Source organism: Lonchura striata, chromosome 14, assembly GCF_050655825.1.
Source record: "Lonchura striata isolate lonStrDom1 chromosome 14, ASM5065582v1, whole genome shotgun sequence".
Lineage (NCBI taxonomy): Eukaryota > Metazoa > Chordata > Aves > Passeriformes > Estrildidae > Lonchura > Lonchura striata.
This window is the reverse complement of record NC_140716.1, coordinates 1,431,291-1,456,829: the sequence shown is the minus strand read 5'-3', so window position 1 is coordinate 1,456,829 and position 25,539 is coordinate 1,431,291. Positions and strand designations below refer to the sequence as shown.

Genomic DNA, 25,539 nt, shown 5'->3' with positions numbered 1-25,539 from the left:
GCACAGAAGGATAAAAAGCAGCTGATAATATGTATATGTTTCATATATGGATAACATTCAGCCAGCATGGAGCCTGGTTAAGAGCTTTTTAAATAAAAAAGAAATATATTTCAGCAGAAAACCTGCTAAATTCTACCTTTCAGAAGCTCTGTAATAACGTAAAATCTTTCTCCACTTCAGTAAAATTGATTTCATAATTAAATGAAGTGGAGATCAAATTACACACCTTATGAGCACAACACCTGCATTGCTTTGATAACCTGCAATGCTTTGTGATTTTAATTAGAGGGTTCAAATGTCTTTCTGCCTCTTTCCTTCACTGGAAAACTCCCAGCAGAGCAGTGGGGTGTTCTGAGCTGCTGCTGGTTGCTCTCAGAGGCCTCTCAAAGCAACACAAAGCTGCTGCAGCTCAATATTTTTCTGTACTTCCCTCTGCTCCTGCTATTCTCTTCCCACCTAAGGAATAATTAGTGCTTGGGTTGTTTCAAAGCACCAGCAATCTTGGCAGAGGTGTAGGAGGGGAGCTTGGCAGCACTGGGTGTCTGCAGGTGTGTTCTGGCTTGGACAGCTAACCAGATCAGCACGTTGTTTTGGTTCCTTTTGGTTTGTTTTGTATTTTTAGAAGGTTTGTGTGTGCAATGCTAACTCTTAATTGCTTCTTTGAAATAACTTTGGTCCTGCGAGCTGAAATCAATCCAGGAAAAGCTGCTTTAGTGATTTTTTTTTCCTTTGTATATTTTTTTTAATTTTGCTGATTTTCTTTATATTTTTTGTGTGTGCTAATTTTTGGTTTTATTACTTTTATTGTTATTATTTTGGAAAACAAATCTTGGCCTTTCAGATTGGTCTTCCAGTCCCTTGTGTGCATAATGGGAAGCCTCCTGTTCTCCAGCCTTTTCCTCAGGACAAAAAGCAAGGCCAGGAGGAGCCTTTGGTCAGACTCATCCCTGTGGTCAGTGCTTGGAGCAGATCCAAGGTTAAATCCTCCACATAGGCAGGGCTTCCACGGAGCGTTTTTGTCAGTGTGGTTCCACTCCCTGTGTGTCTGAGCAGATGCCACCAGTGTCCCTGTCACCCCTGCTCTCGTCCTTCCATGTGTTCAGGGCTGAGTTGTTCTGCTCCTCCTGAGACGTTCTAGGAAAGCTGCCAAACCGCAAGGAAATGGCTCCTAGGAAAATTTCTTATCTCCTTGTAGGCCTCAAGGCATGGGAGCGTTCCATTTCAGTACAAGAAAAGCTCCCTTTGAGAGCTGATGTCTCCAGTGAGCTTTTATCCCGTACTTTTCTACATCTCTGTAGTTCCTGTCTGTCCTGGTAACCCACGTCCAAGGTCCCGTTTCCTCATCCTGTGCCCTGTTGTCCATCAGCAATTGGAAAAAACCAGCTGCACTTCCTTGGCCCAAGGCAGGCTGTGAGGGAGAGGTGATTTATTCCCTGGAAAAAGGGGAGCCAGGAGCGAGTCTGACGTGACAAGAGATGCCAGGGCACTGACTCGGCATGGCCTTCCGTTGAGATCCCGTAGGGAAAAGGCTGGGACTTGAGAGGAGAGGAGAGATGGGGGCCCGTCCCCGCGTCCCCTCTCCACAGCCCCCGTGCCCGTGTCTCCGTAGAATCCGCCGTGGTGCTGGAGGAGGGCAGCCCGGGGGAGATGGAGCTCAGGGAGGCCGAGTCCCCCGCCGAGTCCCCCGAGAGCGAGGACACGGAGACCTCGTGTTCCGAGCACGTCCTGAGCGAGGAGAGGTTTGGAAAAGCCCAGGACTCGTACAGCAGGGTAAGGACAGGGTGGGCAGGGGTGACAACCAGCCATGACCTCCCTCATGGCACCCTCAGGAACTGCTCGCTGATGGCACTGGGGGCATGCAGGGGAACATCCTGGTTTATGAGGGACCTCGATCCACCTTTCCTTGGAAGTGTTGGGGTGCCTTGAGCCCCAACAGCTTTTATTCTGGCTGTCAGGAAAAGGAAGGAATTGTTCCCTGTGAGGGTGGGGAGGCCATGGCACAGGGTGCCCAGAAAATCCTGTTTTATCAGAGACCTTGATCCACATTGCTTTGTGCTCCTTTCTGCCCACCTTTCCTTGGAAGTGTTGGGGTGAATACAGCCTTGCTATTGTCAGCAAGGAAGGAATATTTCCCTGTGAGGGTGGGGAGGCCGTGGCACAGGGTGCGCAGAAAATCCTGTTTTATCAGAGACCTGGATCCACATTGCTTTGTGCTCCTTCCCACCCACCTCTCCTTGCAAATGTTGGGGTGCCTTGAGCCTTGCTGTTGTCAGCAAGGAAGGAATATTTCCCTGTGAGGGTGGGAAGACCCTGGCACAGGGTGCCCAGAAAATCCTGGTTTATCAGAGACCTGGATCCACATTGCCTTGCTGTTGTCAGCAAGGAAGGAATATTCCCTGTGAAGGTGGGGAGACCCTGGCACAGGGTGCCCAGAAAATCCTGGTTTATCAGAGACCTGGATCCACATTGCCTTGCTGTTGTTAGCAAGGAAGGAATATTTCTCTGTGAGGGTGGGGAGACCCTGGCACAGGGTGCCCAGAAAATCCTGTTTTATCAGAGACCTGGATCCACATTGCCTTGCTGTTGTCAGCAAGGAAGGAATATTTCCCTGTGAGGGTGGGGAGACCCTGGCACAGCGTGCCTTCCCCTGGATCCTTAGCAGTCTGACAGGGGGATGAGCATTCAGGTCTATCCCAACCCAAACCGTTCCGCGATTCTCTGATTCCATTAAAACTGTTTTATTTTTTATTTTTTCCCCGCAGTCCTCCTCCACGTCCAGCCAGGAGGAGAAGTCGCTGCGGTCGGAGGAGCTGGCGGAGGGCGGCATCCCCATCGGGCGGGCGCTGGAGGAGCTCTCCTTCCAGCCCTCACAGCCCCTCAGCAAGTCCAGCTCCTCGCCGGAGCTCCAGACGCTGCAGGAGGTGCTCAAGGACGCCAACGGGCGCGAGGTGCCCCGGCGGCTGAGCACTGAAGCGAAATCCAAGTCGCAGTCGGGGAACCTGGAAGGGGAAGGGCTGGGCGGCTGGCTGGGCCCCGGGGAGGACGGCAGGGCGGCCGGGCCGGGCGCTGGCGGCGCGGCCGCCGCCTCGCCCCGCTCGCCCTCGGGCCACCGGCCCCGCGGCTACACCATCTCCGACTCCGCGCCCTCCAGGAGGGGCAAGAGGATCGACAGAGACGCCTTCAAGGGCAGGGCAGCGGCGTCCAACGCCGAGAAAGTGCCTGGGATAAACCCCAGGTGGGTGCAGAGCCCCTGGGCTGCTCCATCGGGGCTCCTTCAGCGGGGTCTGCGCAGCATCCGATTAAAAAATTAATGACCTGCTTTATTCAGGCTGATGCAGACCCGTAGGGCACACTACCACCGAATGGACTTTGGGGTTGGGAAACAGAGCTCCCAAATGGTGAAAGAAATAGATGGGTAGTTCCCTCCTGTGCTTAATGTACTCAATTTAGGGGCTGTGGTTTGACCGCAGGTTACCCAGAGTTAGTTTTGTTGTGAACGGGGTGAATTGCTAGTTTTGCAGTTCAAGAAACATGATGTGCAAAATCCTAAGAAGAAGGAAAAGAACGATTGTAATAGTTGCTTTTTGAACCTGGGATATTGTTAGCTGTCCAAAATTGCACAATGAGACAATTCTCATCTGATTGAGGGCAGGAAAAATGCAAATGTCTGTACAATCATGTGTCTGAAAGCCCAGAAATATCCCCAGAGCTATAGAGAGCATTCCTGCTCCTCCATTCTGTGCCTTTGAACAGGGAATTTGTGTGGCTGCTGCTGTTTGACACATCACTGTTTTTCTGACAGGGGTCTGTTGCAAACTGCAGGTAGTCAGGCACTCAGAGTGTCTCTAAAAGATGAATAATACCCTGTTAGCATTTTAATTCCTCCCATTTTTTCTGCTGTACATAACGTTCTTACCTCCAACAGATCAAAACTGACATAATTTTTATGGTAACAGACTTTTCCCTCCTTCTCTCCTTCAGCTTTGTGTTTTTACAGTTGTACCACTCCCCCTTCTTTGGTGATGAAAACAACAAACCCCTCTTGTTGCCAAATGAGGTAGGCAAGGAGTTGTATAAATCCTTAATTTTTTTAACCTCATGACTTTCTTAGAATGCAGATGATAATTAGAAATATCCAGCTCAGGTGCTGCAGTTTAAAGGCGTTTCCTACCTGCAGTGCCACAGGTGGGAGGTCTCTGTGTTGAGGTTGTGGAGGGGATTATTTAAAGCTGGCAGAATGCTGGGATGGTTTGGGTTGGGAGGGATCTCCCAGGCTGCTCTGATGGGGTCCCTGTTTTGGTTGCAGACGTTTGAGAGGTCAGTGCAGCTCCTGGATCAGATCCCATCCTATGACACACACAAGATTGCAGTGCTCTACGTTGGGGAGGGCCAGGTGAGTGTGTGCAGGGGCCGGGATCCATGTGTAATGTTGGGAACCTCTCCAGCTGTGGGATTTTCCCTGTTCCTACAGCAGCCTGCCTTTTCCTTAATTTCCTGTGCTGAAAATCAGTGCCTGCATGAAACCCTTCTGTGAGGGCAATCACCTCATCCCAGGAAGGGGTCTGTGGTGCTGGTGCAGTGCTGCTGGTACTGAGTGTGACATGTGGCGTGTCCCTGTGTCCCAGAGCAACAACGAGATCGCCATCCTGTCCAACGAGCACGGCTCCTACCGCTACACCGAGTTCCTCACAGGCCTGGGCAAGCTCATCGAGCTCAAGGACTGCCAGCCAGACAAGATCTACCTGGGTGGCCTGGATGTGTGTGGGGAGGATGGACAGTTCACCTACTGCTGGCATGATGACATCATGCAAGGTGAGCTGGAAGGATGGTTTGTGTCTCCTCACCTTTCTTCCACACCGTTCCTTCCCAGGGAGGTGATGTCCTGGGCTCTGATCCCCTCCTGTTCTCTCTGGTAGCTCTGCAAGCCATGTGGTAAAGGTCAGGCCAAAACATACCTGCCTTACTTAACGAAAACATTGCATCATTTTTATAATGGTTTGCTCTGTAAAACAGTCTGCTCTGTGTAAAAGATCTGCTTTGTAAACCTTTGAAATTACCAGCTTTTTAAAGGCTGGCAGGGTTTGGTTTGGAGATTTAGCTGCTGTCCCCAGCTGCTGTAAAAGCTGTTCACTGAGGGTGGCGTCAATATTGCTGTGTTTCTCTGAAGAGCAGTTCAGAGCTGTGGGCATGGCTCATGTCACTGCAGTGTCACCCAGCTCCTGCAGCACCAAGCAGTGCAGAAATCATTCAGGATCTAGCAGGATATGATGAACTTCCCAAATTTTTCCACACAGCTCTGTGCTCATCACATTGAGTCCTGTTCCACCTGGGGCTCTGCAGAGCCTCAGTTAGGGCAAGTCCTGCTTTAAGTTCTTTTGCGTCTTTCCTCCCTAACCCAGGGTCTCCTCTCCATGCTGCTGTGTCCTTCCCACTGGCTGCTTCACTCCAAGCTCCAGGAGTCCTGGAGCATCCGGTGGGACTGGATTCAGCTGTCACAAATGGGGACAAACCTATTGAGGGAGCACAGTTTGTATTTTTATTACTGGCATGTGCCCACTGCTGCTTTCCCAGCCCAGCCTAAGGATCTCTGTGTTCCCTCTCCAGCCATTTTCCACATTGCCACTCTGATGCCCACAAAGGATTTGGATAAATACCGCTGTGACAAGAAGAGGCACCTGGGGAATGATTTTGTTTCCATTGTTTACAATGATTCTGGAGAGGATTTTAAGCTGGGCACAATAAAGGTAGGGGATTTTCCTCGTGGGTGTTTTACAGTCGGAGCACAGGGTTGTAACCTTCATGTGTTTGGGTGTTACCCTAAAAACTGTGTGGGGATGAGGTGGGGAGCTGTTGGCTGTGGTGGGTTCACTGGTGTGTGTTTATGGCTTTCTCAAACCACGGTGCTGCCAGGGAAATGTTTCTGACTCTTTCATTGGCTTCTCCTTAGGGGCAGTTCAATTTTGTCCATGTGATCATCACCCCTCTGGACTACGACTGTAACCTGGTGACGCTGCAGTGCCGGAAAGGTGGGAATTCCTCAGGGAATGTGCTGGGGGTTTGTGTTCTAAAAGTTAAAACTTCCAGGAGAAACTCTCTGGAACCAGTTTGCCCAGTTACACCTGGGTTTGCCCTGCTCATGTACCTTCTCTGGATTGTTCAAGCTCAGGACCCAGTGCCAGCAGCAGAGCAGATCCCTCCCTCCAACAGCTGCTTGGGAATGCTGGAGGACATTCCCAAGCAGCTGTGGAGGGCTCAGCAGTGCTGGTGCAGGTTTTACCAAAGGTGTTTCTGGCTCACACGTGGTTCATGTGAGCCCAGCAGGCTCTCCCCAAACCCTTATGGAGCAGCCAGAATTTGGGAGCCAGACCTACAGAGCAGGTTCTGTCAGAGCAGGAGCTGTGGAGCTTGTGGGGACTTGGTTGATACAATGCCTCAGGTTTATTTGACTTAGCTATTTAATCACTGGCAACTTTTTGCTTCTTCTTAACTGTCTTACGAGAATTTTTTCTTATTCTTTAAATTAAAGACATGGAGGGTCTGGTGGACACGAGTGTTGCCAAGATCATCTCTGACAAGAACCTGCCCTTCGTGGCCCGTCAGATGGCTCTGCATGCCAACGTGAGTACCCCCAGCTCCCTGAGCTTCCAGCTGCTGCCTTGGCCCATCACCCTCTTCCAAGGAAACAGGCAGGGCCTGCTAAAGCAAAGAAACAACTTTTCTACTTGACCTTGAAGCCGGAGTTGGCACCTGAGCAGTCCTAACTCAGAGCTGGATTGCAGTTGCTGTCAACCTGCACTGAAAATTTGGATTATTTTATTGCTGTGGTTGTGTTAATGTGGCTCCTCTCTTTTCCTGCTTCTCCCCACCCTTCCCAACCCAGATGGCTTCCCAGGTCCACCACAGCAGATCCAACCCCACGGACACCTACCCCTCCAAATGGATTGCGAGGCTGCGCCACATCAAGAGGCTGCGGCACCGGGTGAGTGCAGCTGCTCTGAGGGGTGGGACTGGGCTTGGCTGAGGCTTGCTGCAGCTGAGGCAGGTGAAACCAGCTGTCAGAACCAGCTGAGTGAGAGGGGGGCTGTGTGTACAGAGCTTAGAATCCAGCTGGTCATAGAATCACAGTTTGGGTTGGACCTTAAGGATCATCCAGTTCAAGTGTGGCAATGTCAAACAATTTCACTGGCAGTTAGGGCTGTGGGAAGCTTAAGCCTGGAATCCCAGAATCACTGATACTGGAAAAACTCTCCAAGCCCATCAAGTCCAACCTGTGTCCAATGCCTACCTTGTTCCCAAGCCCAGAGATTGCCACCTCCAGGAATTCCTTGGACATCTCCAGGGATGGGGACTCCAAAACTCCCTGGGCAGCCCCTTCCAGTACCTGACCATCCTTTCCGTGGGGAAATTCCTCCTGATGTCTCATACCTGGACACAGAGTGGCACTGCCACTGTCCTGGTAACCTGCCCTGCCAAGATTTGGAAGAATTTTGGAGAGAATGGAGCTCACCTGCTTTCTGTTGCCTTTCAGCTCCGTGAAGAGACACAGTACCAGAGCCCTGGCCTCCCCCTGCAGCTGCACCCCTCTGCCCCCACCAAACCCCCTCCCCAGATCCCCCAGGACCCCCCTCCCACCTACGAGACGGGGCAGAGGAAGAGGCTGATCTCCTCCGTGGACGACTTCACCGAGTTTGTGTAGGGCCAGGCTCGGGGTGTCCCTGCTGGGACACTGAGGCTGTGGAATTGTGTTCCCTGCCTGCTGATCCCTGCAGCTGCATGGACACGGGGATTGGGAGGCGCAGCCTGGCTGCTCCTTGCATGTGGACTTGGCACAGAACCTGCCAGGAGCTTTGGGTGCCCCTGAGGATGACACTGGATTCCCAGCAGAAGCTCCCAGAGGACCAACCCACTGTGTTTGGTTAGATTTGAGCTGTTTCAAAGCTTCTGTGTTGGGGAATTCCCTGCAGAACCTTTCTTTGGACTCCTTCCACACCAGCTCCTGGTGGAAGCAGACAAAGGATGATACTCTGCAAATCCTCGTGTGAAGGTACAGGAATTGTGGGATTTTTGAGGACTTTATTGGGAATGAAATATGAAGTATTGAAAATCCAGTTGCTATTTCTGAGCACCCCAGAATCCCAGCTTCTCCCTGAACCTTGGAGCTGTCAGCACTTGGACTCTTCAGGCTCTGACTCATTCTGCTGCCAGCTCTGGAAAGAGTTAATTTGGATTCTCTCCAGCTCCAAAATGCTGCCTAAATTCCCAAGGTTTGTCTTCATTTTGACCATCTGCAGAACTTCCCTGGTTGCAGGAATGCTGGGGTGTCTCACCCTTCCCCATGCACCTGATAAATTCCTTTTTGTCTGCTGACAAGTCTTGGGGCATCATGTCCCCACGAGTTTTGCTTATTCCCTGATGGGGAGGGTCTCAGGGGAGACTGAAGCAGTTCAGTTGGAGCTTCCAGGGCAGGTGGGCACAGCTGGCATGGGACTTGCAGCCCATCCTGAGGCAAGGAGGGCACCAGACACTACACCACCCAACTGGGAGGCACCTCATAAGCTGGACTATACTGTGAGACCTTCATCTCCTGCTTGGTCCGTGAGTGGGAGCGTGGCTTTGGGAATGGCTGCCAGCAGGGAGATGAAGACAAGTGCAATGTGCACAATGTGGGACTGTGAAGGGACAGGCGAGGGGACAAAGGGACAGCCCTCGCCTGTGCAGGTGTGTGGGAACACCAAGTGTCCGTTGTGTTCGAGTGTTTATGAGTCGTAAAGGAAATAAAATATTTGTCTGATCATGTCATGGGAGAGTTCAATATAAATCCTCCTGTCCTGGTTTAGTTTCCCAACCTGTGTTGCTCCTGGAGCCACCCCTCCCAGTGCTGGACACGGATTCCTGGCTGTATTCCAGTCCCTGGACTGGGATATTCCCTCTGTGCTGGGAGGGGACTTTAACAATTTGTCCTTAATTAAAATTATGGATGCAGGGAGAATGAGGGTGGGGTGGAGAGGAGCACCTGGAGCAGGACAAAAGCACCCGAGCCAGGTTTTAGCAGTCAAGTGTTTATTTGACTTTGTCACTTTGTACGAAACATCCCCACAGTTACAAAATCCACCATTTTTGTTTGCAGTGAAATGCTGACCAGACAGGAACTGTTGGCATTTTGGTCACAATCATTGTTTAAAAAAAAAAAAAATAGAAAAAATAAGGCACTTACAGAAGTCCCTCCCTCTCCCTTGGAACGAATGGATGGGGGTCTCATTTTTCATTTAAGCAGCTTGATCCTGATACATCACTGTGAGATTCAAGGCAATAAATAAGACACCATCTCTCAGTGACTACAGACACAAAAATATACATTCAGGGGGATTTATGGGCTTTGAGTCAAGTTTATTGCTGTGAGGGTGAAACTCCGTGACTGAATCCCTCCGGCTGCAGAGGAGCCTTAGCTGGGACACGGAGGGGAGCCTGGGACACTGCTGGAGCTGGCACAGGAGCTGCTGCACTGAGAACTGAGTGCTGGGAGCTGTGGGGCTGCCCACCACGCAGGGCTGGGCTTTGCAAGGAGCTGTGGGTGGCAGAGCTGCTCTCCGTACTTCAGGGAAGTAGGGCAGTTGTCTGATCCTGTTTCTGCTCCTCTGGGATCAGGAGGAGCACTTGGTAAAGTCACACACACACAGTCACACTCACACACGCACACGGGGCAAGGAACAGGCACTTGGGAACACAAATCCAGAGGGATTTGGGGGAATCTTTGTTCCAGCTGCCCCTTAGCTTAGGAATGGCTGCTCAGAAACATTTGGGGTCCTGCTGGCCCCTCCTACTCCCAACCTCTTCTATTGAGGATACTCGAGCTGAGAACTGACCATCAGGAACTGCACTTTTTGGCTCTTCAAGAGACTTCCAAGACCTGCTTGGTTGGTTTGGGACATTTCAATCACTGAACATTCCCACAGAGCCCTTGGGGTGGCTGGATCTACACCCTTGGTGCTCCACACAGGTGAGCCGGGTTGTGTCAGGGCAGGTGTGTGGGGAAAGGAGCTTTGGAGCTGGAGGGACTCCAGCCCTGGGGACATCCCAGCTCTCTGGGACACCTCACCACTGCTCCTCTTACTGCCTTGCTTTGGGAATGTGGCACTGGCACTGTCCCTGTCACCAAAAAGGAGTCATGGACATGTGCCAGAGCTGAGCCTGGTGCTGTGCTGCCTGCAAAGGTAAAGGAACAAAAAAATCCAAGGTAAATAGTTTTCTATTGAAAACCAGGGTTTTATTTCTGAGCACAGAGCTACCAGCACCTGGTCCCAGCTCTGGGCTCAGCCTCCAGCTGTTGGTTCTGCCTGCTGCAGGCACCTCCCTGTCCCACTCCTGCCCTCTTCCCCCCGTCCTGGTTACCAGGATTGCATTTCTCCCCTCTCCATTTGTCTGTGCCCTCTGCTCTTCCAACACCTCCACGCTGACCAAGCACCACCTCACTTGTCTTCTCCTGCCCTCATCCCTCTGCAACCTTTCCACAACATCCGTCTTGCACAGCACCTGAGTTTTCCAAAGGTAACTTAGACCTGTCCCAGAGGCATCCCAGAGCAGCCAGTGTCCCCAACTCACATGGCCAAGGGAGCACATGGATGCTGGAATGAAATCTTCACAAGTATCCATCACAGCTGGGGGCTGGGGGCAGCCTCAGGAGGGGATGGAGCAATGGAAGTGCTTTAGGAGCCTCCTCTCTCCGCCTGGAAAAGTCTCCCTGCCCTGGGAAGGTGCTTCCAGGCCCACCAGCACCAGAGGCTGCTGAACCCAAGGCCCCTGCCCTGCAGCTCTGCCCCCCTCAGCCTTCCCTTCCACCCTCTCACCTGTCCAAAGCATGGAGCAGGTTCTGGAACACACCGAGGAGCCCACTGGGGGCTTTTCCCATCCACCTGTGGCCAGTGCCCCGAGCCAGCCCAGGAGAGCACACGCACCACACACACATAGACACCCAATCCTTATATACACGGGACATTCCCAGGAAGAAGCACTTAATACATCCTTTAAATAACTCTGACAATAGTGTTCTGTCTCCTATCTACACGTTTCAAACACGGTACCGATGCTATGAAAATATAGCAAACATACAAAAATATATACATTTAAAAACCAAACAAACCCCATATAAATTACTTACAATAGCCATAAGGTGAAATGGGGCTGAGGAGGGGAAGGCAGCTCCTGGGGGGGGCTTCAGGCACCCCCAGGCTGTGATCTGGGGGGCCCCATGGCACAGGCCAGCTGTAGCCCAGCAGCTGTAGCCCAGCACATGGTGAATCCCAGCTGGCAGAGCTGGAGGGACCCCAAAAGAATCTCCCTCAGGGCTTCACCTGCCTCCTTTGTGCTCAGGGAAGGTGCTGGCACGGCTGCCTGAGCTGGGGCTGCGCTCCCCTGCTCCCTGCCTATTTCAGTTCATGGCTTAAACAAACAAAATACTGCTTTTGTGATATATTATCCCATTCTTAGCTCGCACGTGTCACTGGTAGCTGAGGAAAGCCTTGTTTAAAGTGCTGGGCAGTACATAGGAACAAGTAAACCAAAAAAAAAATACATATACTTAGGGCAATACATTCCTTGGGTTAGAGAAGCCAAGCAGCCAGCGGCGCCTGCACCCCGGGGCCACGGCGGGGGGACAGGACGGGTGGGGACCGCAGTGACACCAGCACATTGGGAACCCCACGCTGGGAGTTGGGAATCCCCCGCTGGGAGTTTGGGAACCCCACGCTGGGAGTTCAGGAACCCCACGCTGGGAGGTGGCCGAGGCAGCCCAGGGGTCTCTCGTCCCCAGCTTGCTGCAATGTCCTTTGTTTTAAATATTGGATTTCTTTAAATACAAATAATAGTACCAATTTCTGGAGGATAAAAGTAGCCAATACTGGAAATTAACTGCTCTGGGTGTAGATAGCATTTCTCTATATATCTATTTATGCTTAAAAAACAAGGTGGGTTAAATACCTTCTCGAAAGCTGTCGCTTTCCTCCACAGTGCGTCTGGTCGACAAAAATCCAAGACTTGGTTCAAAACTTCAAGGCCTGGAGCTCTCCTCTCCCTTTCCCATCCGGCACAGCCAGCAGGGAAGTGGGGGAGCTTTGTCCCCCCGTGCCCAGCCCAGTCCCACCTGTGGCCGGCTGCAGCCGGGGCCGTTGAACACCCCCAGCCGCTCCCTGTGAGCCAGCAGGGATCTCTGCACCTGCTCGTGCCCCGGGGAAAGGCTCGGCCTTCTCCCCTTCCATCTTTGCCCCTGGAACGCTCCGTGGGGCCGCTTCTGGAGGGCCGGTGGCCGTGCCAGCGGCGCGGCCGGAGAGCCCTGTGCCCGGCCGGCCCAGCCGCCGCGGCAGCTCCGGGCGGGCACAGCCCGCCCAACAACGCCCTGCCAGGGCATCGCTCCCGCACCCCCGTTACTTGACCGTGGGGTGCACCCTGTTCTTGGCCCGCAGGGGCCGTTTCCTCCTGGCCGCGCAGGGCTTGCCCGGCGTCCCCGCGGCCGCGCTGACCCCGCGGCTGGCCCGCAGCAGCCGGCCGGGCACCGCGCCCCGGCCGCCGGGCACGGCCCCGGCACAGCGCGGGGACAGCGGCTCCGTGTCCGGCGCCTCCGGGGACGGGCCCTGCTCCGAGCCCCCCTCGGGCCCGCGGTGCCGCCTGCGGGCGCGGCGGCTGCGGGAGAACTCCAGCAGGTGCTCGATGCGGGACACGTCCTCCGTCACCTGGTTGACGCGGTCGAACTGCGCCAGCAGCATCTCGAAGAGCGAGAGGAGGCGCTGGATGTCAGCGTCCACCTCCAGGCTGTCGCGGGCGCTCAGCACCAGGCTCAGCCCGTCCAGCTGGCTGGAGGACGTGGAGGTCCTGGAGCTGTCGGAGGCAGCGCTGGGAGTGGCGCCGCGGAAGGACTTGGAGTCGCTGGAGTCTCGGGAGGGCAACGGCTCCATCCCCTCGAACCTCACCTTGTGCCGGAACTGGGAGGGAAGAGGAGAGAGGGGCAGGGTTAGGGCAGGAGCTGGGAATGGGGAACACTCCAGACAGCTCCAGGCTGCTCCCAGCCCTTCCTGGCATGACAGGCATGGGCTGGATCCCAGATACAGCCACGTGGGGCTGAGAATGGGCAGCTGATGCCTGTACATCAGCTGGGCCCCATCTCTCGGGCCCCCAGGGTTGGCCACTGCTCCGAGCCCTCACCTACCAGAGGAAGCCGGCTGCAGGAAGCAGCCAGAGGCAGGGAAAGGCTAAGGATGGCGGATGCTGCTCTGTGCCACCCGGCCCCTTCTCCACAGAGCCCCCAGGCCAGCCTCACCCAGGCTGGCCTCACCTCCTTGGCTTTGCTGAAGCCCATCCACATCTTGAGCCTGCGCACGAACAGCTCGACCATCTCGTAGTCCTGGGGCTCGAAGGCGGGCCGGTAGAGCTCGAAGTGCATCTCGCGGTAGCTGTGGATCAGCACCGCCGCCAGCAGCCGCAGCACGATCCACACCTCCAGCACCACGTAGGAGGTGCAGAAGAGGCAGCAGAGCCCCGAGGCCTCGGGCAGGCAGGGCCGGAGGCTGGCACTGCCCCGCAGAAGGGCCAGCAGCAGCAGGAGGCTGCTGCCCACGCTGCGGAAGGACTCGGAGGAGGAGGAGAAGAGCTGCGGAGGGACAGGAGATGTGTGAGAAGGGAGCAGCAGCAAAACATTCCCCTGACCTTCAACACCCCCTCCCACACGGGCCCAGAGGGGTGGCCCACCAACGGGCTGGGACAGGGACAGATCCTGGCCAGAGGTGCCGATGGCAGGGTGGGCACAGAGTGCCCAGGGGACCCAGGGGCTTTGCTCATGTCATGCCAGGGTGAGGGAGAAGGGGCAGCAGGACCACCAGCAGCCCCTCTGTGAGGGAGGGGGACGGGGTGGTTACCAGGAAGCCGAGCTGGGCGTAGGCCAGGAGGAGGAGGGCGAAGGCCACCCCTGCAGCCATCAGCTCCTTCACGGATTTCTGGAAGGTCTTTCCAAACACTGACCACTGCCGGACAAAGCGCAGCTGCTGGGCAGCCTGGGAGGGGAGAGGAGGGAGTTACAGACACACCCCCAGCCCAGGAAGGGTCTCAGATACGTGAGACACCCAAACCCCAGCAGAGCACACACACCCCAGCCTGCAGGTTGCCTGCAGACAGACAGAACCATCCCATCAGCCACACATGGCTGAATTCCCAAGGGAATTGAGGGCCCAGAGGCCTCAGAGACCCCGAGTGCCCAGCAGAGACACACGTGGCCTCCCTGCCACCCCCTCCCCTGGCAGGGCTGTGCAGGGCTGACAAGCACAGCGGGGCCAAGGCACCCAGCACCCACGTGCTGCTCCCCCTGTACCTGCACGGTCAGGAGGAAGAGGAGGGACGCGGCCAGGCTGCTGAAGACGGAGCTCAGGAAGGCCACCTGGTAGAAGTTGGTGAAGCCCCTGCGGTTGCTGAGGTACCTGAGCCACTGCTGGTCAGCCAGGGTGGCCTGGCTGAGGTGCACAAGCACGGTGCACGTGGTGAGCAGGATGAAAACCCACTGGCTGTAGTTGCCCCACAGGGTGAAGTAGGCTCTGCCTTCCTTCTTGATGGCCAGAGACTCCGACACCACAAAGTAAACCACAAACAGCATGAGGAACACCTGGGGGAGGAACAGAGAGGTCACAGGAGAGGTTATGGAGACATTACCAGCAGAGGAGGAATGGAGAAGTCACCAAGAGATGGGAGGACAAGCCCTGACTGCTGTGCTGCACTGGGGAACCCCAGGACAGCAAAATCCCCCCAGACCAGGCCAAGTTCCACCACTGCACATCCTGCCCTGCCCTCCTCGCCCATCCAGCACCCCAGACCCTCCTGAAGGCCCCCAGTGCCCACACCCAGTGCCCCTGTGGCAGGGTGGCAGCACCCAGGGGATGAGGGCTCTGCTGACACCACACCCAGGCAGGGCGACAGACGAGGGGACAAGTGGCCTCAGGCAGAGCAGCTCGAGTGCCAGTGACCAGGCTGGGTGAGGGTCCCCAGAGCCCCCACGCAGAGAGCACGGGGTGCAGGGGGGGCCCCACACTGACCATCATGAGGAGCTGCAGGGTGACGCCCCCGCTGAGCCGCAGCAGGGGGAAGGGGCTGACGGTGACAGCGGCGATGGCCTGGCCGGCCCCAGGGAACTCCAGGCGCAGGGTGAGGGCCACGTGCAGGTCCACGCTGGGGTTGTACTGCAGCAGCTCCACAAACACTGCCCGGCTCCTGCAGAGGGACAGCAGCAGCTCAGGGGCTGGGACAACACCGGCTCTGGGGCCACTCTTGGGTGGGACATGGATCCTGCGCCCCTGGGACACTCCAGCAGCACCCCGAGGTGACAGCAGGACACCCCTGTGGCCCTGCCACACTCACATGTTGTCGATCCACGTGTGCTGCTGCAGGAACTCCAGCTGAGCCCGGCTCTGCTCCAGGGAAGGGCCCAGCTCCTGCACGTAGCCGCTGCTGTCGTAGAAGGAGATGTAGCCCCAGTACCAGATCCTGCAGAGGAAGAGGAGCCGTGGGTGAGGCTGAAGGACACTGGCTGCTCTAGTGTGCAGATGCAGATCCTGCCCCTCAGGATTTACTGCACAAGACAGATTACAGGAGTGTCTTGATCCACCTCAGAGTTCCCAACCTCAGAACAGCCCCAAGCCCACACTTGCATGGAGATGATGCCTCTGGGGACAAACAGAGAAGAAACCAAGGGTGATCTATGTCCTGCCCAGGGTGCAGGACAACCTCCTGTCACCCCCTTGAGCAGAAATCTGGGCTGCTGGGTTCCCCTGCCCTGTCTGTGCCCTGGAAGGAGCAGAGTTGAACCCCCTGCCCCTGGGCCCCCAGAACAGCACAATGCTGCTGTTCAGGCCATTCGGAATTTGTGTGTCCATCCCCCCTTTGCCAGGCTCAGGGGCTGAAGTGAGGGCTGAGAACAACCCAGGGCACCTGTAAAGACCTTGGAGAGGTCTGTAAGGGTCCCTGGAGGAGGAGCAGGGGTGGGAGCAGGGGTGGGGGCAGGCAGGACAGCCCTTACCCCGCCAGGTCGGGTGCTGAGTGTGCCCACGCCGCCGTTCCATTCCCGGCTGTGCTCTCCCAGCCCACTCCATAGTCAGCAGTGGCAAAGCTGTGCTGGTCAGTGCAGCTCCTCTGGGCACTGCCCATGCCCTGCAGGATGTCCTGGGCACTCTGCTGGCACTCAGCTGCAATGAGACCACGCTGTGAGCCCAGCACAGCGCTCACCTTCCCTCCCAACCCCTCCAACCCCATCCCCACCAGTGCACGGGGGTGAGGGAATGGGCATGCACAAGTCAGGGATTCAGAACAGGATGGATATCATTTATAAAAACAGCTGTCCAATTTAGGAGTCATGATATATCCATGCCTCAGGTCAGAGTGGATTAGGTGGGTACAAGTGGAGAGAACAGAGACATCCCAATTGGGAAACTGGGGACCTGCACTCTGGTCCCTGGATACATCACTGGCTTCAAACTGCCAGAGGGCAGGGCTAGATGGGATATTGGGAAGGAATCTTCCCTGGGAGGGTGGGGAGGCCCTGGCACTCAGAGAAGCTGTGGCTGCCCCTGGATCCCTGCAAGTGTCCAAGGCAGGAAGTGGAAGATGTCCCTGGATAGACTTTAAGGTCCATCCCAGCCCAAACCATTCCAGGATTCCACCATCCACTGCCCCAGTTCATCTCTGCAGAGCAGAGCCACTGCCTCCCCAAGCTGTGCTGCCTCCCCTGAGCCCCAGCTGCACCCAGAGGTGCCCATTTCAGCCCTCCAGGGCTGTCACCTCGCACTGTGCCAGCAAAGCCACCCTCCCTGGCCTCCCTGCTCCCTCCTACCTGCCCGCAGGCGCAGCTGGCGCAGCCGGGCTGTGCCCAGCGTGGTGCTGTGGCTCTCCTGGCCAGAGCCGTTGTTGTACAGGTAAGGGAGGAACACCTGAGACATCCACACCCAGAACTGATCCGACCTGCAGGGGGAAGGGGTGAGATTGCCCAGTCAAACTTCCAGGGCCTTTGGGGCACGAACAAGGCACACGGATGTGCACAGAGAGCCCAGGGCTTTGCAGGGACACACCCTCAGCCCAGCGACCCCCAGTGCCAGACTGGGCTGCTGGGAGCTCCCAGGGGTGCAGAACATCAGCTGGGAAAACTGAACCAGCTAAACCCACGGGAAGAGCGAGGAAAGGCAGATCTGGCCAAGATGGCATTTCTGGCTCTCGTGAGTGACCCTGTTCATGGCCAGAATATGTGGCTGTAAATTCTGGAGACAGAGGAACTCTTGTGCTTTAGAGCAGCTCCAGAAAGATCAACATCAGCTCCCAGAGCCCCTTCCCACTGGGGAAACCACTAAACCTCAGAGAAATTAAACCTCTCAATCCCCAGAGGCCCCTCTGCTCTCCAGGGGAGCAGCAGAACCACAGAGACAAACAGGACCTGCTGTTTGTCCAGCTCCACATGGGCACCAAGGAACCTTTTACGGGACAGACTGTGGAGCACAAGCCCAAGAGACGCCCCCTGACCCCCCAGGGGCTGGCAGGTACCTCTTGATGAGCAGGAAGTCGTTGCTGCCCAGCTGCTGTTTGATGGAGCTCTGCAGGAGGAAGGCCCGGCTGGTGCGGGACGCGTCGCCGTAGTTGGTCAGCAGGACCACCAGCAAGAACATCATGTAGATGAGGAAATTCTGGGAAGCAAAGAGTAAAAATGAGATTGCATGGAAGGGCTGGATCCCAATCCTGCAGCAGAGCAGTGCTTTCCATGGCCATGCACCAGAATCAGGCCCAGAGGCTGAGAAACTGAGGCAGGAGCTAGAGCCAAGCACTCAGGGCATGCCAGCCGGACTGGGAGGATCCACACTCAGATGTGTCTGAGCCCTGGGCACCAGCAGCAGGAGATGTCCCACCTTGAGCATCCTGTGCAGCAGTTTGACCTTCCTGGCCTCCTCCTTGGCCTGGAAGAGGGCAAATCCCTGCGGGGGCCGGACCTTGCTGATCCTCTCGGACACGTGTTCCACGCAGGGCTGCTCCACCAAGGTGTCATCCTCCTCTGGGTGCAGCCTCTTGGCAACCAAGGAGAAATAGAGGGCTTCCAGCAGCACCTGGGGCACAGCGAGAGTGCTGAGCCTGCAGGGAGCTGTGCCACCTCAGCATTCCAGCAGCAGCTCCCGTGGGCCCCTTGGCACAGCCAGCACAGCACAGCTCCTGCCTGGACCTTCAAAACCAAGTGCCACCAGCCCTGCCAGCAGCCCTGCCTTTGGTGTCCACATCCTGCCCTTCCTGAGGGGATGGGAGAGACCACTGAGTGCACAGTGTCCACTCTGACCTGATTTCTTTGTGGAAGGCGTTGTCAAGCACTGCAAGGGGCTGCCCAGGGCAGTGGTGGATCCACCACGCCTGGAAGTGTTCAAAAGCCACATGGATGTGGCACTTGGGGACATGGCTTAGGGGTAAACATGGTGGTGGTGCCTGATGGATTTGATAATTTTAAAGGGCTTTTCCAACCTTAACAATTCCATGACAGTGATTAGCAGCTGGACAAGTTAATTGCACATGCAGGTCTGGGCGACTGCACTCGTGCCACGCTCACCTTCAGGGGCTCCCAGAGCAGGAACGATGCCAGAAAACTGAAAATCCCTGAGATGAGCCACATGAGGGCCACGCTGGAGGAGAAGCCCACCCCGATCCACACGGAGACGCCGGCGGCGGTGGCCAAGAGCAGGAGGCTGATGCCGTGAGCCAGGAGGGAGCACCAGGGCGGCAGCAGGCGCTTCCTGAACGTCTGGTCTGCAACTGGGAGCAGCAGGAGCAGGAGGGAGAGCAGTGTGAGCACCACTGCAAAGGGCCCCGTGGACACAGGAAGGGCTGGGCTCAGCACTCACCCCAGCAGAGAGCCCACCACCAGCCCTGGGTGAGTTTGGAGGGATCATCCCACACATTTCTACCACTGGTAGCTGCAGGGCAACTGGGGGAGGAAGGAGCAGAGCCTCCCCAGGGGACACTGCAGGGACTGTCACAGCACAAGTGCTGGCCCAGGGCTTGCTGAGATCCAGCTCCAAGAGAAGCTGGCAGGAGCAGTGATATCCCAGGCAGGGAGCAGCCCTTCCTAAGGCTCCTCTTCCGTTTTATTTCCGATTTACCCCACTGTGCCTCCAAGTGCTGTAGTGTGGATGGGCCCTGTGCCCACACAGCCCGGGGGCACAGCCCTGGTACCTGTCCAGGTGGACTTGGCTGATCTGCTGACTTCCCTGGGAGGAGGTGCCACGCTCTGCCCTTTGTCGTTCAGCCTCTGCATCATGACAGTCTCCACCTTCTCCCCGAACACGCTGGACCTGCTGTGCACAGGGGGAGCCTGCTGAGAGCTGTGCCACTGCTGGCTCTGTGCTGAGCAGGCTGGCACCAAGGGGGCTGTGCTGGAACATCACACACGTCCCCAGGGTACAGACACTGCTCTGTGTCTCATGGACAGGGCCTGAGAATCCCTCCCTTCCCTTGGCCTGCCACTCTGCAGTGGCTGGTGGGCTGCCAGCCCTGGGAGTGGTGCTCAGGGTGCCCAGCAGGGTGTCCTGGCCTTGGTAACCCTACAGAGATTTGGGTAGAATCCCCTTCTCCCTCCCATCAGTGCCAGGAAGGGAACGCTCATCCACCACTTTGCCCACAGTCCAAAACTGCTGGAGACACAGCTGTGGCTTTAGAGGAGGTTCCAGGTGGCTCCTTGGAAGGGTGGCAGTGCCCTCCTGGAGCTGTGGAGGCTGCAGGAGTCATGGCAGCAGGGACAGTGACCCTGGAAAGCATCCCAAAGCCAGCTCAGCTCCGCTGGGTGCGAGGGCAGGGGGTGGGAGGCTCTGGCCCACAAACACTCACAGGCCTGAGATCAGATCTGTTTCTGCCCTCACGTACGGCCCCAGGTCCTGGGAGATGCCGCTGGCTCCATCTGCCAGGATCTGCCGGATCAGATCCTCATCTGGGAAAGAGAGAGCACAGACAGCGTTGGCAGGAGCTCAGCTCCCAGCACCACCCCAGGCATGGCTCAGCCACCTCCTGGGACAGGGGAGGAGGACGAGGAGAAGGGTCACAGCCATGTCCTTCTCCCTGGGACAGCCCTCCCCTGCTCCCTGGCCTCCAGCTCCTGTCTATCCCAGCTTGGCCACAGAGTTGGGCATAGAGCTCATAAACCAAGTTCTCCTTCTCCAGCCACCTCCAGATCCTCAGGGACACACCGTGGCTTTGAAACCAGTGAGGAAGTGCTGGTTGCTTGCAGCATTCCCATGGGAACACGCCTCTCCTGGCTCCCAGCCTGCTGGCACCGTGCGACCGCCCACCTCAGTCTGATGCCCACCAGGATTTCAGGTTTTCCAGACTAAAACCCCCCCTGAGCAGACACAACCCCCCTCCCCTGCCCTCCAGAGTGCAGCCAGTGCTGATGGCAGCAGCTCTGCTGCCCCAGGGCTCACCTGAGGCCGAGAAGTAGCGGGGCTGTCCCTGGTGAATCCCGAGGGACAAGGTGTCCTCCTCGGCGGCCAGCGGGGCCTCCAGCCCCAGGTGGCGGCTGGCCCGGCCTCTCTTCAGCTTCTGGATGGTGTTGTCCATGATGGAGGGGTCACTCAGCAGGTCTGGCCAGCTGAGCAGGGCCTCGCTGGAGGGCCACGGCACCAGGCTGTGGGAAAAGGGCAACGGGGGCGGTCAGGAACCGGGGGAGCACAAGAAAAGGAACTGTCGGGAAAGTTTATCCACAGACATCAGAGGTTTATGTCCAAAAAGGAGATAGAGGAGTCCTTTTACTTTATCTGAATAAAGGGAGAGGCCCAAGGGGCATGACCCTGGGGTCTCTCAAAAGTTTTGGAGGATGCAGCCTCCTTTTTATCCCAATTTCCCACATTTCCCTCTCTTTCCCCATGGCTGAGGTACTTGACAGGTTCAGACTTCCCAAAATGCCCGATACCAAAGATTTCACTCAAATGTATAACCCTCCCATGTAATTTTAAATTCTTATGGAATTTAGGGGTTTCCCCGTTGTTTCTTTCATCTTTCAGTGTCCAATTTAATTTATCAGCAACCCTAAAGTTTATTTGTAAAAGCAAATAATTTTTATCATTCATCCATCAGTGGAATCCTCCCCATTGTTTCTTTCATCTCTCGGTGCTAGTTTTATCTACCAGCAGACCCCCAGCTTGTTTGTAAAGACAAATCTGCTATTCCTCTCAGAACTGAAGAGGGAAACAAGTGTGGGAGCCAAGCCCAGCCCAGCAAAGCACAGACTGAAGTCCTGCTTGCTCCATCTCACCTCTTGGAGTCCTCCAGGAACAGATCTGTTTTGGTTTGCTCAGAGAAGGCCTGCGGGGAACAGGGCAGTTTCAGGAGCACGACACAGGTTTGTGCTGGTCAGAGCAGTGGCTGGGAGCTCCAGGAGCCACCGAGCTGCTCCCAGCCCTGGGCTCACACCTCCAGGAGCCTGCCCAGCTGCAGGGAGGGATGCACTTACCTCTGCCTGCAGCCCGGGGAAGGTGGGGAAGGAGCTGTCAAGGATGGAGGAGTCCAGGTAGTTGTCGATCTCCAGGGACTGCTGGTCTGAGTGAGTCACGGTGTGGCTGATGGAGACCTGAAGGGCACACAGGAGGGACAGAGGTGACACTGCCACTGAGGCAGCCACATGCCCACCATCCTCTGCCTCCCAGACACCCGTAGCCACACGTGCCACAATCAAGGCCACCCAGGCTGTCCCAGCTACAAGTCTGAAAGCTTTTCCTGTGTGCTCTCAGCAGCATCAGCCACATTTGCTGCTCATCAGTGCCCAAGCAGCTGGCTGCAATACTTAATGGGGCTGCTAATTGTGCTTAACTAGTCGGTAAATCCCCAGCTAATCCCTGCTCAGCTGCCTCAGCACAGCTCTGCTCAGCCAGCTGAGCTTTGCCCAGGGCAGGCATCAGAGAGGCTCCACTGAGCAGCTCCTGGGCTCCTGCATCTGGGTGCCTGTCAGACGCTGAAATCCTGAGGGAGGAAGTGCCTGAACAGCTTCTAAATTCTGCCTTGTGGTGCCTGGGCACCGACAGAGGCCAGCAGTGATCTGAGCTCAGGGAGCAGGGCAGAGAAGGGTCTGGCCCTGGTGCAGCACAACTGGGCAAGTGCCGAGCCCAGCTGGAGGAGTGAGGTCCCAGGAAAGGCAGAATTCTGCCTCCCAAAAGCAAACCTGGTGGCCTCCCACCCACCTGAGCAGCCTGCAACCATCCCCCTCCTCCTTACCTTGCCACGAGCCATCCGGAAGAGGAATAAAATGACCAGGTAGAGAGGGTAAACCACCACGCTGGACACCAGGCCAACAGCCACCGTGTCCACGCTGACAGGGATCAGGCTGGAAACGGCCACGTTGCTGCAGGGGAGCAAGAGGGATCACAGAAAGTGGCAGCATTTGGGCTCACCAGGTGAGCAAGCAGCAGACAAAAGTGCACAGCCAGCAATTCCAGGTGTGCAGAGAAGGAAACGGGCCTGAAAACCAAAATCAGGCTGGTTTTGGTCATCCATCAGCCATGTCCTGGTCCCAGACTCCTTAGAATGGGGAGGGCACACCCAAGGCACAAGCAAGGAAGATCTTCCCAGCAGATGGAAGATGTGTCCTGCCCCAGCAGGACAGGCAGGAGGGCCCCAGCAGGGTGGGACTGGTTGGGGACACACCTGAGGTGGACGTTGCCCATCACACACCTGAGGTGGACGTTGCCCATCACACACCTGAGGTGGACGCTGCCCACCACACCAAACACACCTGGGGTGGACACTGCCCTTTATACACCTGAGGTGAACACTGCCCAACATGCCATGCACACACCTGAGGTAGACACTTCCCATCACACACCTGAGGTGGACACTGCCCTTTATACACCTGAGGTGGACATTGTCCACCACACCAATCACACACCTGAGGTGGACACTGCCCACCACACCAAACACACACCTGAGGTGGACGCTGCCCACCACACCAAACACACACCTGAGGTGGACGCTGCCCACCACGCCGTACCACACGGCGTTGGCGCAGAGGAAGAGGAAGATGAGCAGGCAGCAGCAGGTGGCCCTCTGGACGCGGGTGAAGCGGGAGCGGGGCGGGCGGTCCCACAGTGACAGCCACACGTGCTTCTCGAAGAACCCGCGCTGCAGCTCCGCCACGAAGATCCGCCAGGAGCTCCTCAGCTCGCTCTCACCTGGCCACAAGGTGACAAAGTGACACGCTCAGGGTGGCTGCACCACCGTGGGGACGTGGCTGAGCCGGCCACATCTGTCCCAGAAACTCCAGAGTAAGCACACTCCATCCACAGGGGCCCTCCCCGTGCTCCAGGTCTGAGGATGAGTGGCTGGAAAAGCTGCCAGGCAGAAAAGGATCTGGCAGTGCCAGGGGCTGAAGGTGAGCCCAGCTGTGCCCAGGTGGGCAAGAGGCCAATGGCACCTGGCTTGTATCCCAGGGCAGCGCCTGTCCCTGGCACAGGGCACTGCTGAGGAACCTCCAGCCCTGGGGTCAGTTCTGGGAACCTCACAAGAACAAAGACCTGGAGGGGCTGGAGAATGTCCAGAGAAGGGGAAGAGTCTGGAGCTCCAGGAGTGACTGAGGGAACTAGGGGGGGCTCAGCCTGGAGAAAAAGAGGGGCCCAGGCACCAGGGGTGAGAAGGAGCCAGGGGATGTGGGGCACTCACTGGCAGCAAACACCTCCCTCTCCACCAGGCCATCGTTGTCCTCGCTCTCCACCGACAGCCAGTCGTTCACCAGGAAGAAATAGCTCTTGCTGCTCTGCAGGTCCCGCACGATGACGTGCTGCAGGTACCACGAGGGGCTCAGGCCTGAACAGGGGCAGACAGAGGAATTATTTCATGGCACACACTCCCTGCGTGAGCCCACGACGCTGAGGGGCCACATGAGCACTGCCAGTGGGACAGGGACACGACTGGCACTGCACAGGACCCACCAGGGAAGCATGGCACAGCCACCTCGCCCTGGGGTGACATTTATGGTCACAGTGCATGGCACATTGCATCCTCTGTGTCTGGGGTGACATTTATGGTCACAGTGCAGGGCACATTGCATCTTCTCTGTCTGGGGTGACATTTATGGTCACAGTGCATGGCACATTGCATCCTCTGTGTCTGGGGTGGCACCTGGCCAGTCTGTGAGGGAGACTCCACGTCCCCCCACAACGTCCCCCCACAATGTCCCCTCGATCCAGGGGTCAGCACAGGCCAGCTGCCCCTGTCCAGGGCCAGCACGTGGCCCCTGCGTGCCCCACCTTTGTTGTCGTGCCAGATGCGGATGCGCCAGACGCTGCCCAGGCTGCGCTCCGTGGCGATCTGGAACACGTCCAGGCTGTTGCGGTGGAAGGCGTTGTCCCCATCCAGGTGTCTGTGGCCACTTTTGTTGTCCACCCCGTACAGGGCGATGCCCACGTGGGCTGTGGTACCTGCAGGGAAGGAAGGGGATCCCTCAGGGAAGCTCACCCGAGGTGCAGCTTCTCCCCAGCCCTGCCTGTGACAGATCTATCCACACACCCAGCCCGCGAGGAGAAGCCAAATTTTGTGCCTGCCTGCTGTTGGGAAGGATTCAAAACAGTGATGGATCCTGGAGGACAGCAAAAGGAGCCATCCAAAGGGCCAGGTGGGCAGGAGAGGGTCAGAGGTGAGGAACAATCTCTGCCTCTGCAACCACAGCCCAGTCAAGGAAGGCAGGATGGGGGAATTTCTCTCCTGGGTGGTTCCTTCCAGCAGCAATTGCTTATCCCACCACAGCAGCCAGTGGTGGAGCAGCCTGGGCTAGTGGAAGGTGTCCATGTCAGGAGTTTGAAACTAGGAGGTTTTTGAAGAACCTTCCAACCCAAACCATTCCCTTGACTTGCCCCATCACCACACAACAAAACCCAGGAATGCTGTGGGAAGCCCTGGACTGAAGCTGCAGCTCAGTTCTCGGAGCATTCAGAGCGTGACGTGCCCTCAGCACGTGGGGCCTCAGGTGAATACAGGTGTCCCCCTGGGAACCAGGCACGGGAGCAGGCTGTGGGCTCACCTGACCCTCTGCCCCAGCCTGTTTTCACCAGGATCTCGTATTTGTACATCCCGTTCTTGCCGCAGAAGGGGATCACCCCCACGCGGTTCGTGTCGATCACGTCCAGCTTGTGCACGATCAGAGCAGCCACCGAGTAGGTGACGAAGCACACAGCGCACGTCAGCAGCACGATGTAGTTCAGCCCTGGGCCTGGAGCCTGGAGAAGGGAAAAGTGCTGAAAGGCAACCCCAGGAGGACCCTGTTCCCATTCCCTGCCTCCTTGCAGGCTGTGGCCAGCAGCTCCCTGCTCCTGCTCATAGCACAGGGACACGGCCAGGAAGAGCTGGAGGCCCCTGGGAAGCAGGAGCAGCTGCAGGTGTGACTCCCTGGGATCAAACAGTGCTGGGTGACAGCTGGGAGGAGCATTTGGCATCTCCCTAAGATGCAGACACAGTCAAGGTGTCCAGAGCAGGGACTAAAGCCATCTGCAAATGTCTGTTTCCAGCCAGGATTCC

General features: G+C 56.6%; 2 protein-coding genes across 9 annotated transcripts in view; one reads left to right on the top strand and one right to left on the bottom strand.

Annotated features, from left to right (window-relative positions):
• Positions 1–8,794, top strand: part of TSC2 (TSC complex subunit 2) — a 33,439-nt gene extending 24,645 nt beyond the window's left edge. For all 6 annotated transcript variants that reach the window (XM_085592044.1, XM_085592042.1, XM_085592041.1 and 3 more), the window contains 10 exons: positions 1,610–1,770; positions 2,763–3,235; positions 3,982–4,057; positions 4,307–4,393; positions 4,626–4,812; positions 5,605–5,744; positions 5,948–6,026; positions 6,527–6,618; positions 6,881–6,979; positions 7,529–8,794. In XM_085592044.1, the coding sequence (XP_085448170.1) occupies positions 1,610–1,770; positions 2,763–3,235; positions 3,982–4,057; positions 4,307–4,393; positions 4,626–4,812; positions 5,605–5,744; positions 5,948–6,026; positions 6,527–6,618; positions 6,881–6,979; positions 7,529–7,696 (1,562 nt within the window). In that variant the 3' untranslated portion in view covers positions 7,697–8,794. The remainder of the gene's footprint in view (positions 1–1,609; positions 1,771–2,762; positions 3,236–3,981; positions 4,058–4,306; positions 4,394–4,625; positions 4,813–5,604; positions 5,745–5,947; positions 6,027–6,526; positions 6,619–6,880; positions 6,980–7,528) is intronic.
• Positions 8,795–9,043: 249 nt separating this feature from the next.
• Positions 9,044–25,539, bottom strand: part of PKD1 (polycystin 1, transient receptor potential channel interacting) — an 81,606-nt gene continuing 65,110 nt past the window's right edge. For all 3 annotated transcript variants that reach the window (XM_085592037.1, XM_085592035.1, XM_085592036.1), the window contains 21 exons: positions 25,046–25,241; positions 24,276–24,446; positions 23,689–23,832; positions 22,991–23,201; positions 22,249–22,375; positions 21,491–21,607; positions 21,293–21,342; positions 20,463–20,665; positions 19,873–19,972; positions 19,222–19,340; positions 18,599–18,801; positions 17,916–18,110; positions 17,557–17,696; positions 16,856–16,983; positions 16,046–16,211; positions 15,388–15,513; positions 15,066–15,240; positions 14,351–14,638; positions 13,902–14,036; positions 13,322–13,636; positions 9,044–12,971 (listed from right to left, as the gene is read on the bottom strand). In XM_085592037.1, the coding sequence (XP_085448163.1) occupies positions 12,417–12,971; positions 13,322–13,636; positions 13,902–14,036; positions 14,351–14,638; positions 15,066–15,240; positions 15,388–15,513; positions 16,046–16,211; positions 16,856–16,983; positions 17,557–17,696; positions 17,916–18,110; positions 18,599–18,801; positions 19,222–19,340; positions 19,873–19,972; positions 20,463–20,665; positions 21,293–21,342; positions 21,491–21,607; positions 22,249–22,375; positions 22,991–23,201; positions 23,689–23,832; positions 24,276–24,446; positions 25,046–25,241 (3,864 nt within the window). In that variant the 3' untranslated portion in view covers positions 9,044–12,416. The remainder of the gene's footprint in view (positions 12,972–13,321; positions 13,637–13,901; positions 14,037–14,350; positions 14,639–15,065; positions 15,241–15,387; positions 15,514–16,045; positions 16,212–16,855; positions 16,984–17,556; positions 17,697–17,915; positions 18,111–18,598; positions 18,802–19,221; positions 19,341–19,872; positions 19,973–20,462; positions 20,666–21,292; positions 21,343–21,490; positions 21,608–22,248; positions 22,376–22,990; positions 23,202–23,688; positions 23,833–24,275; positions 24,447–25,045; positions 25,242–25,539) is intronic.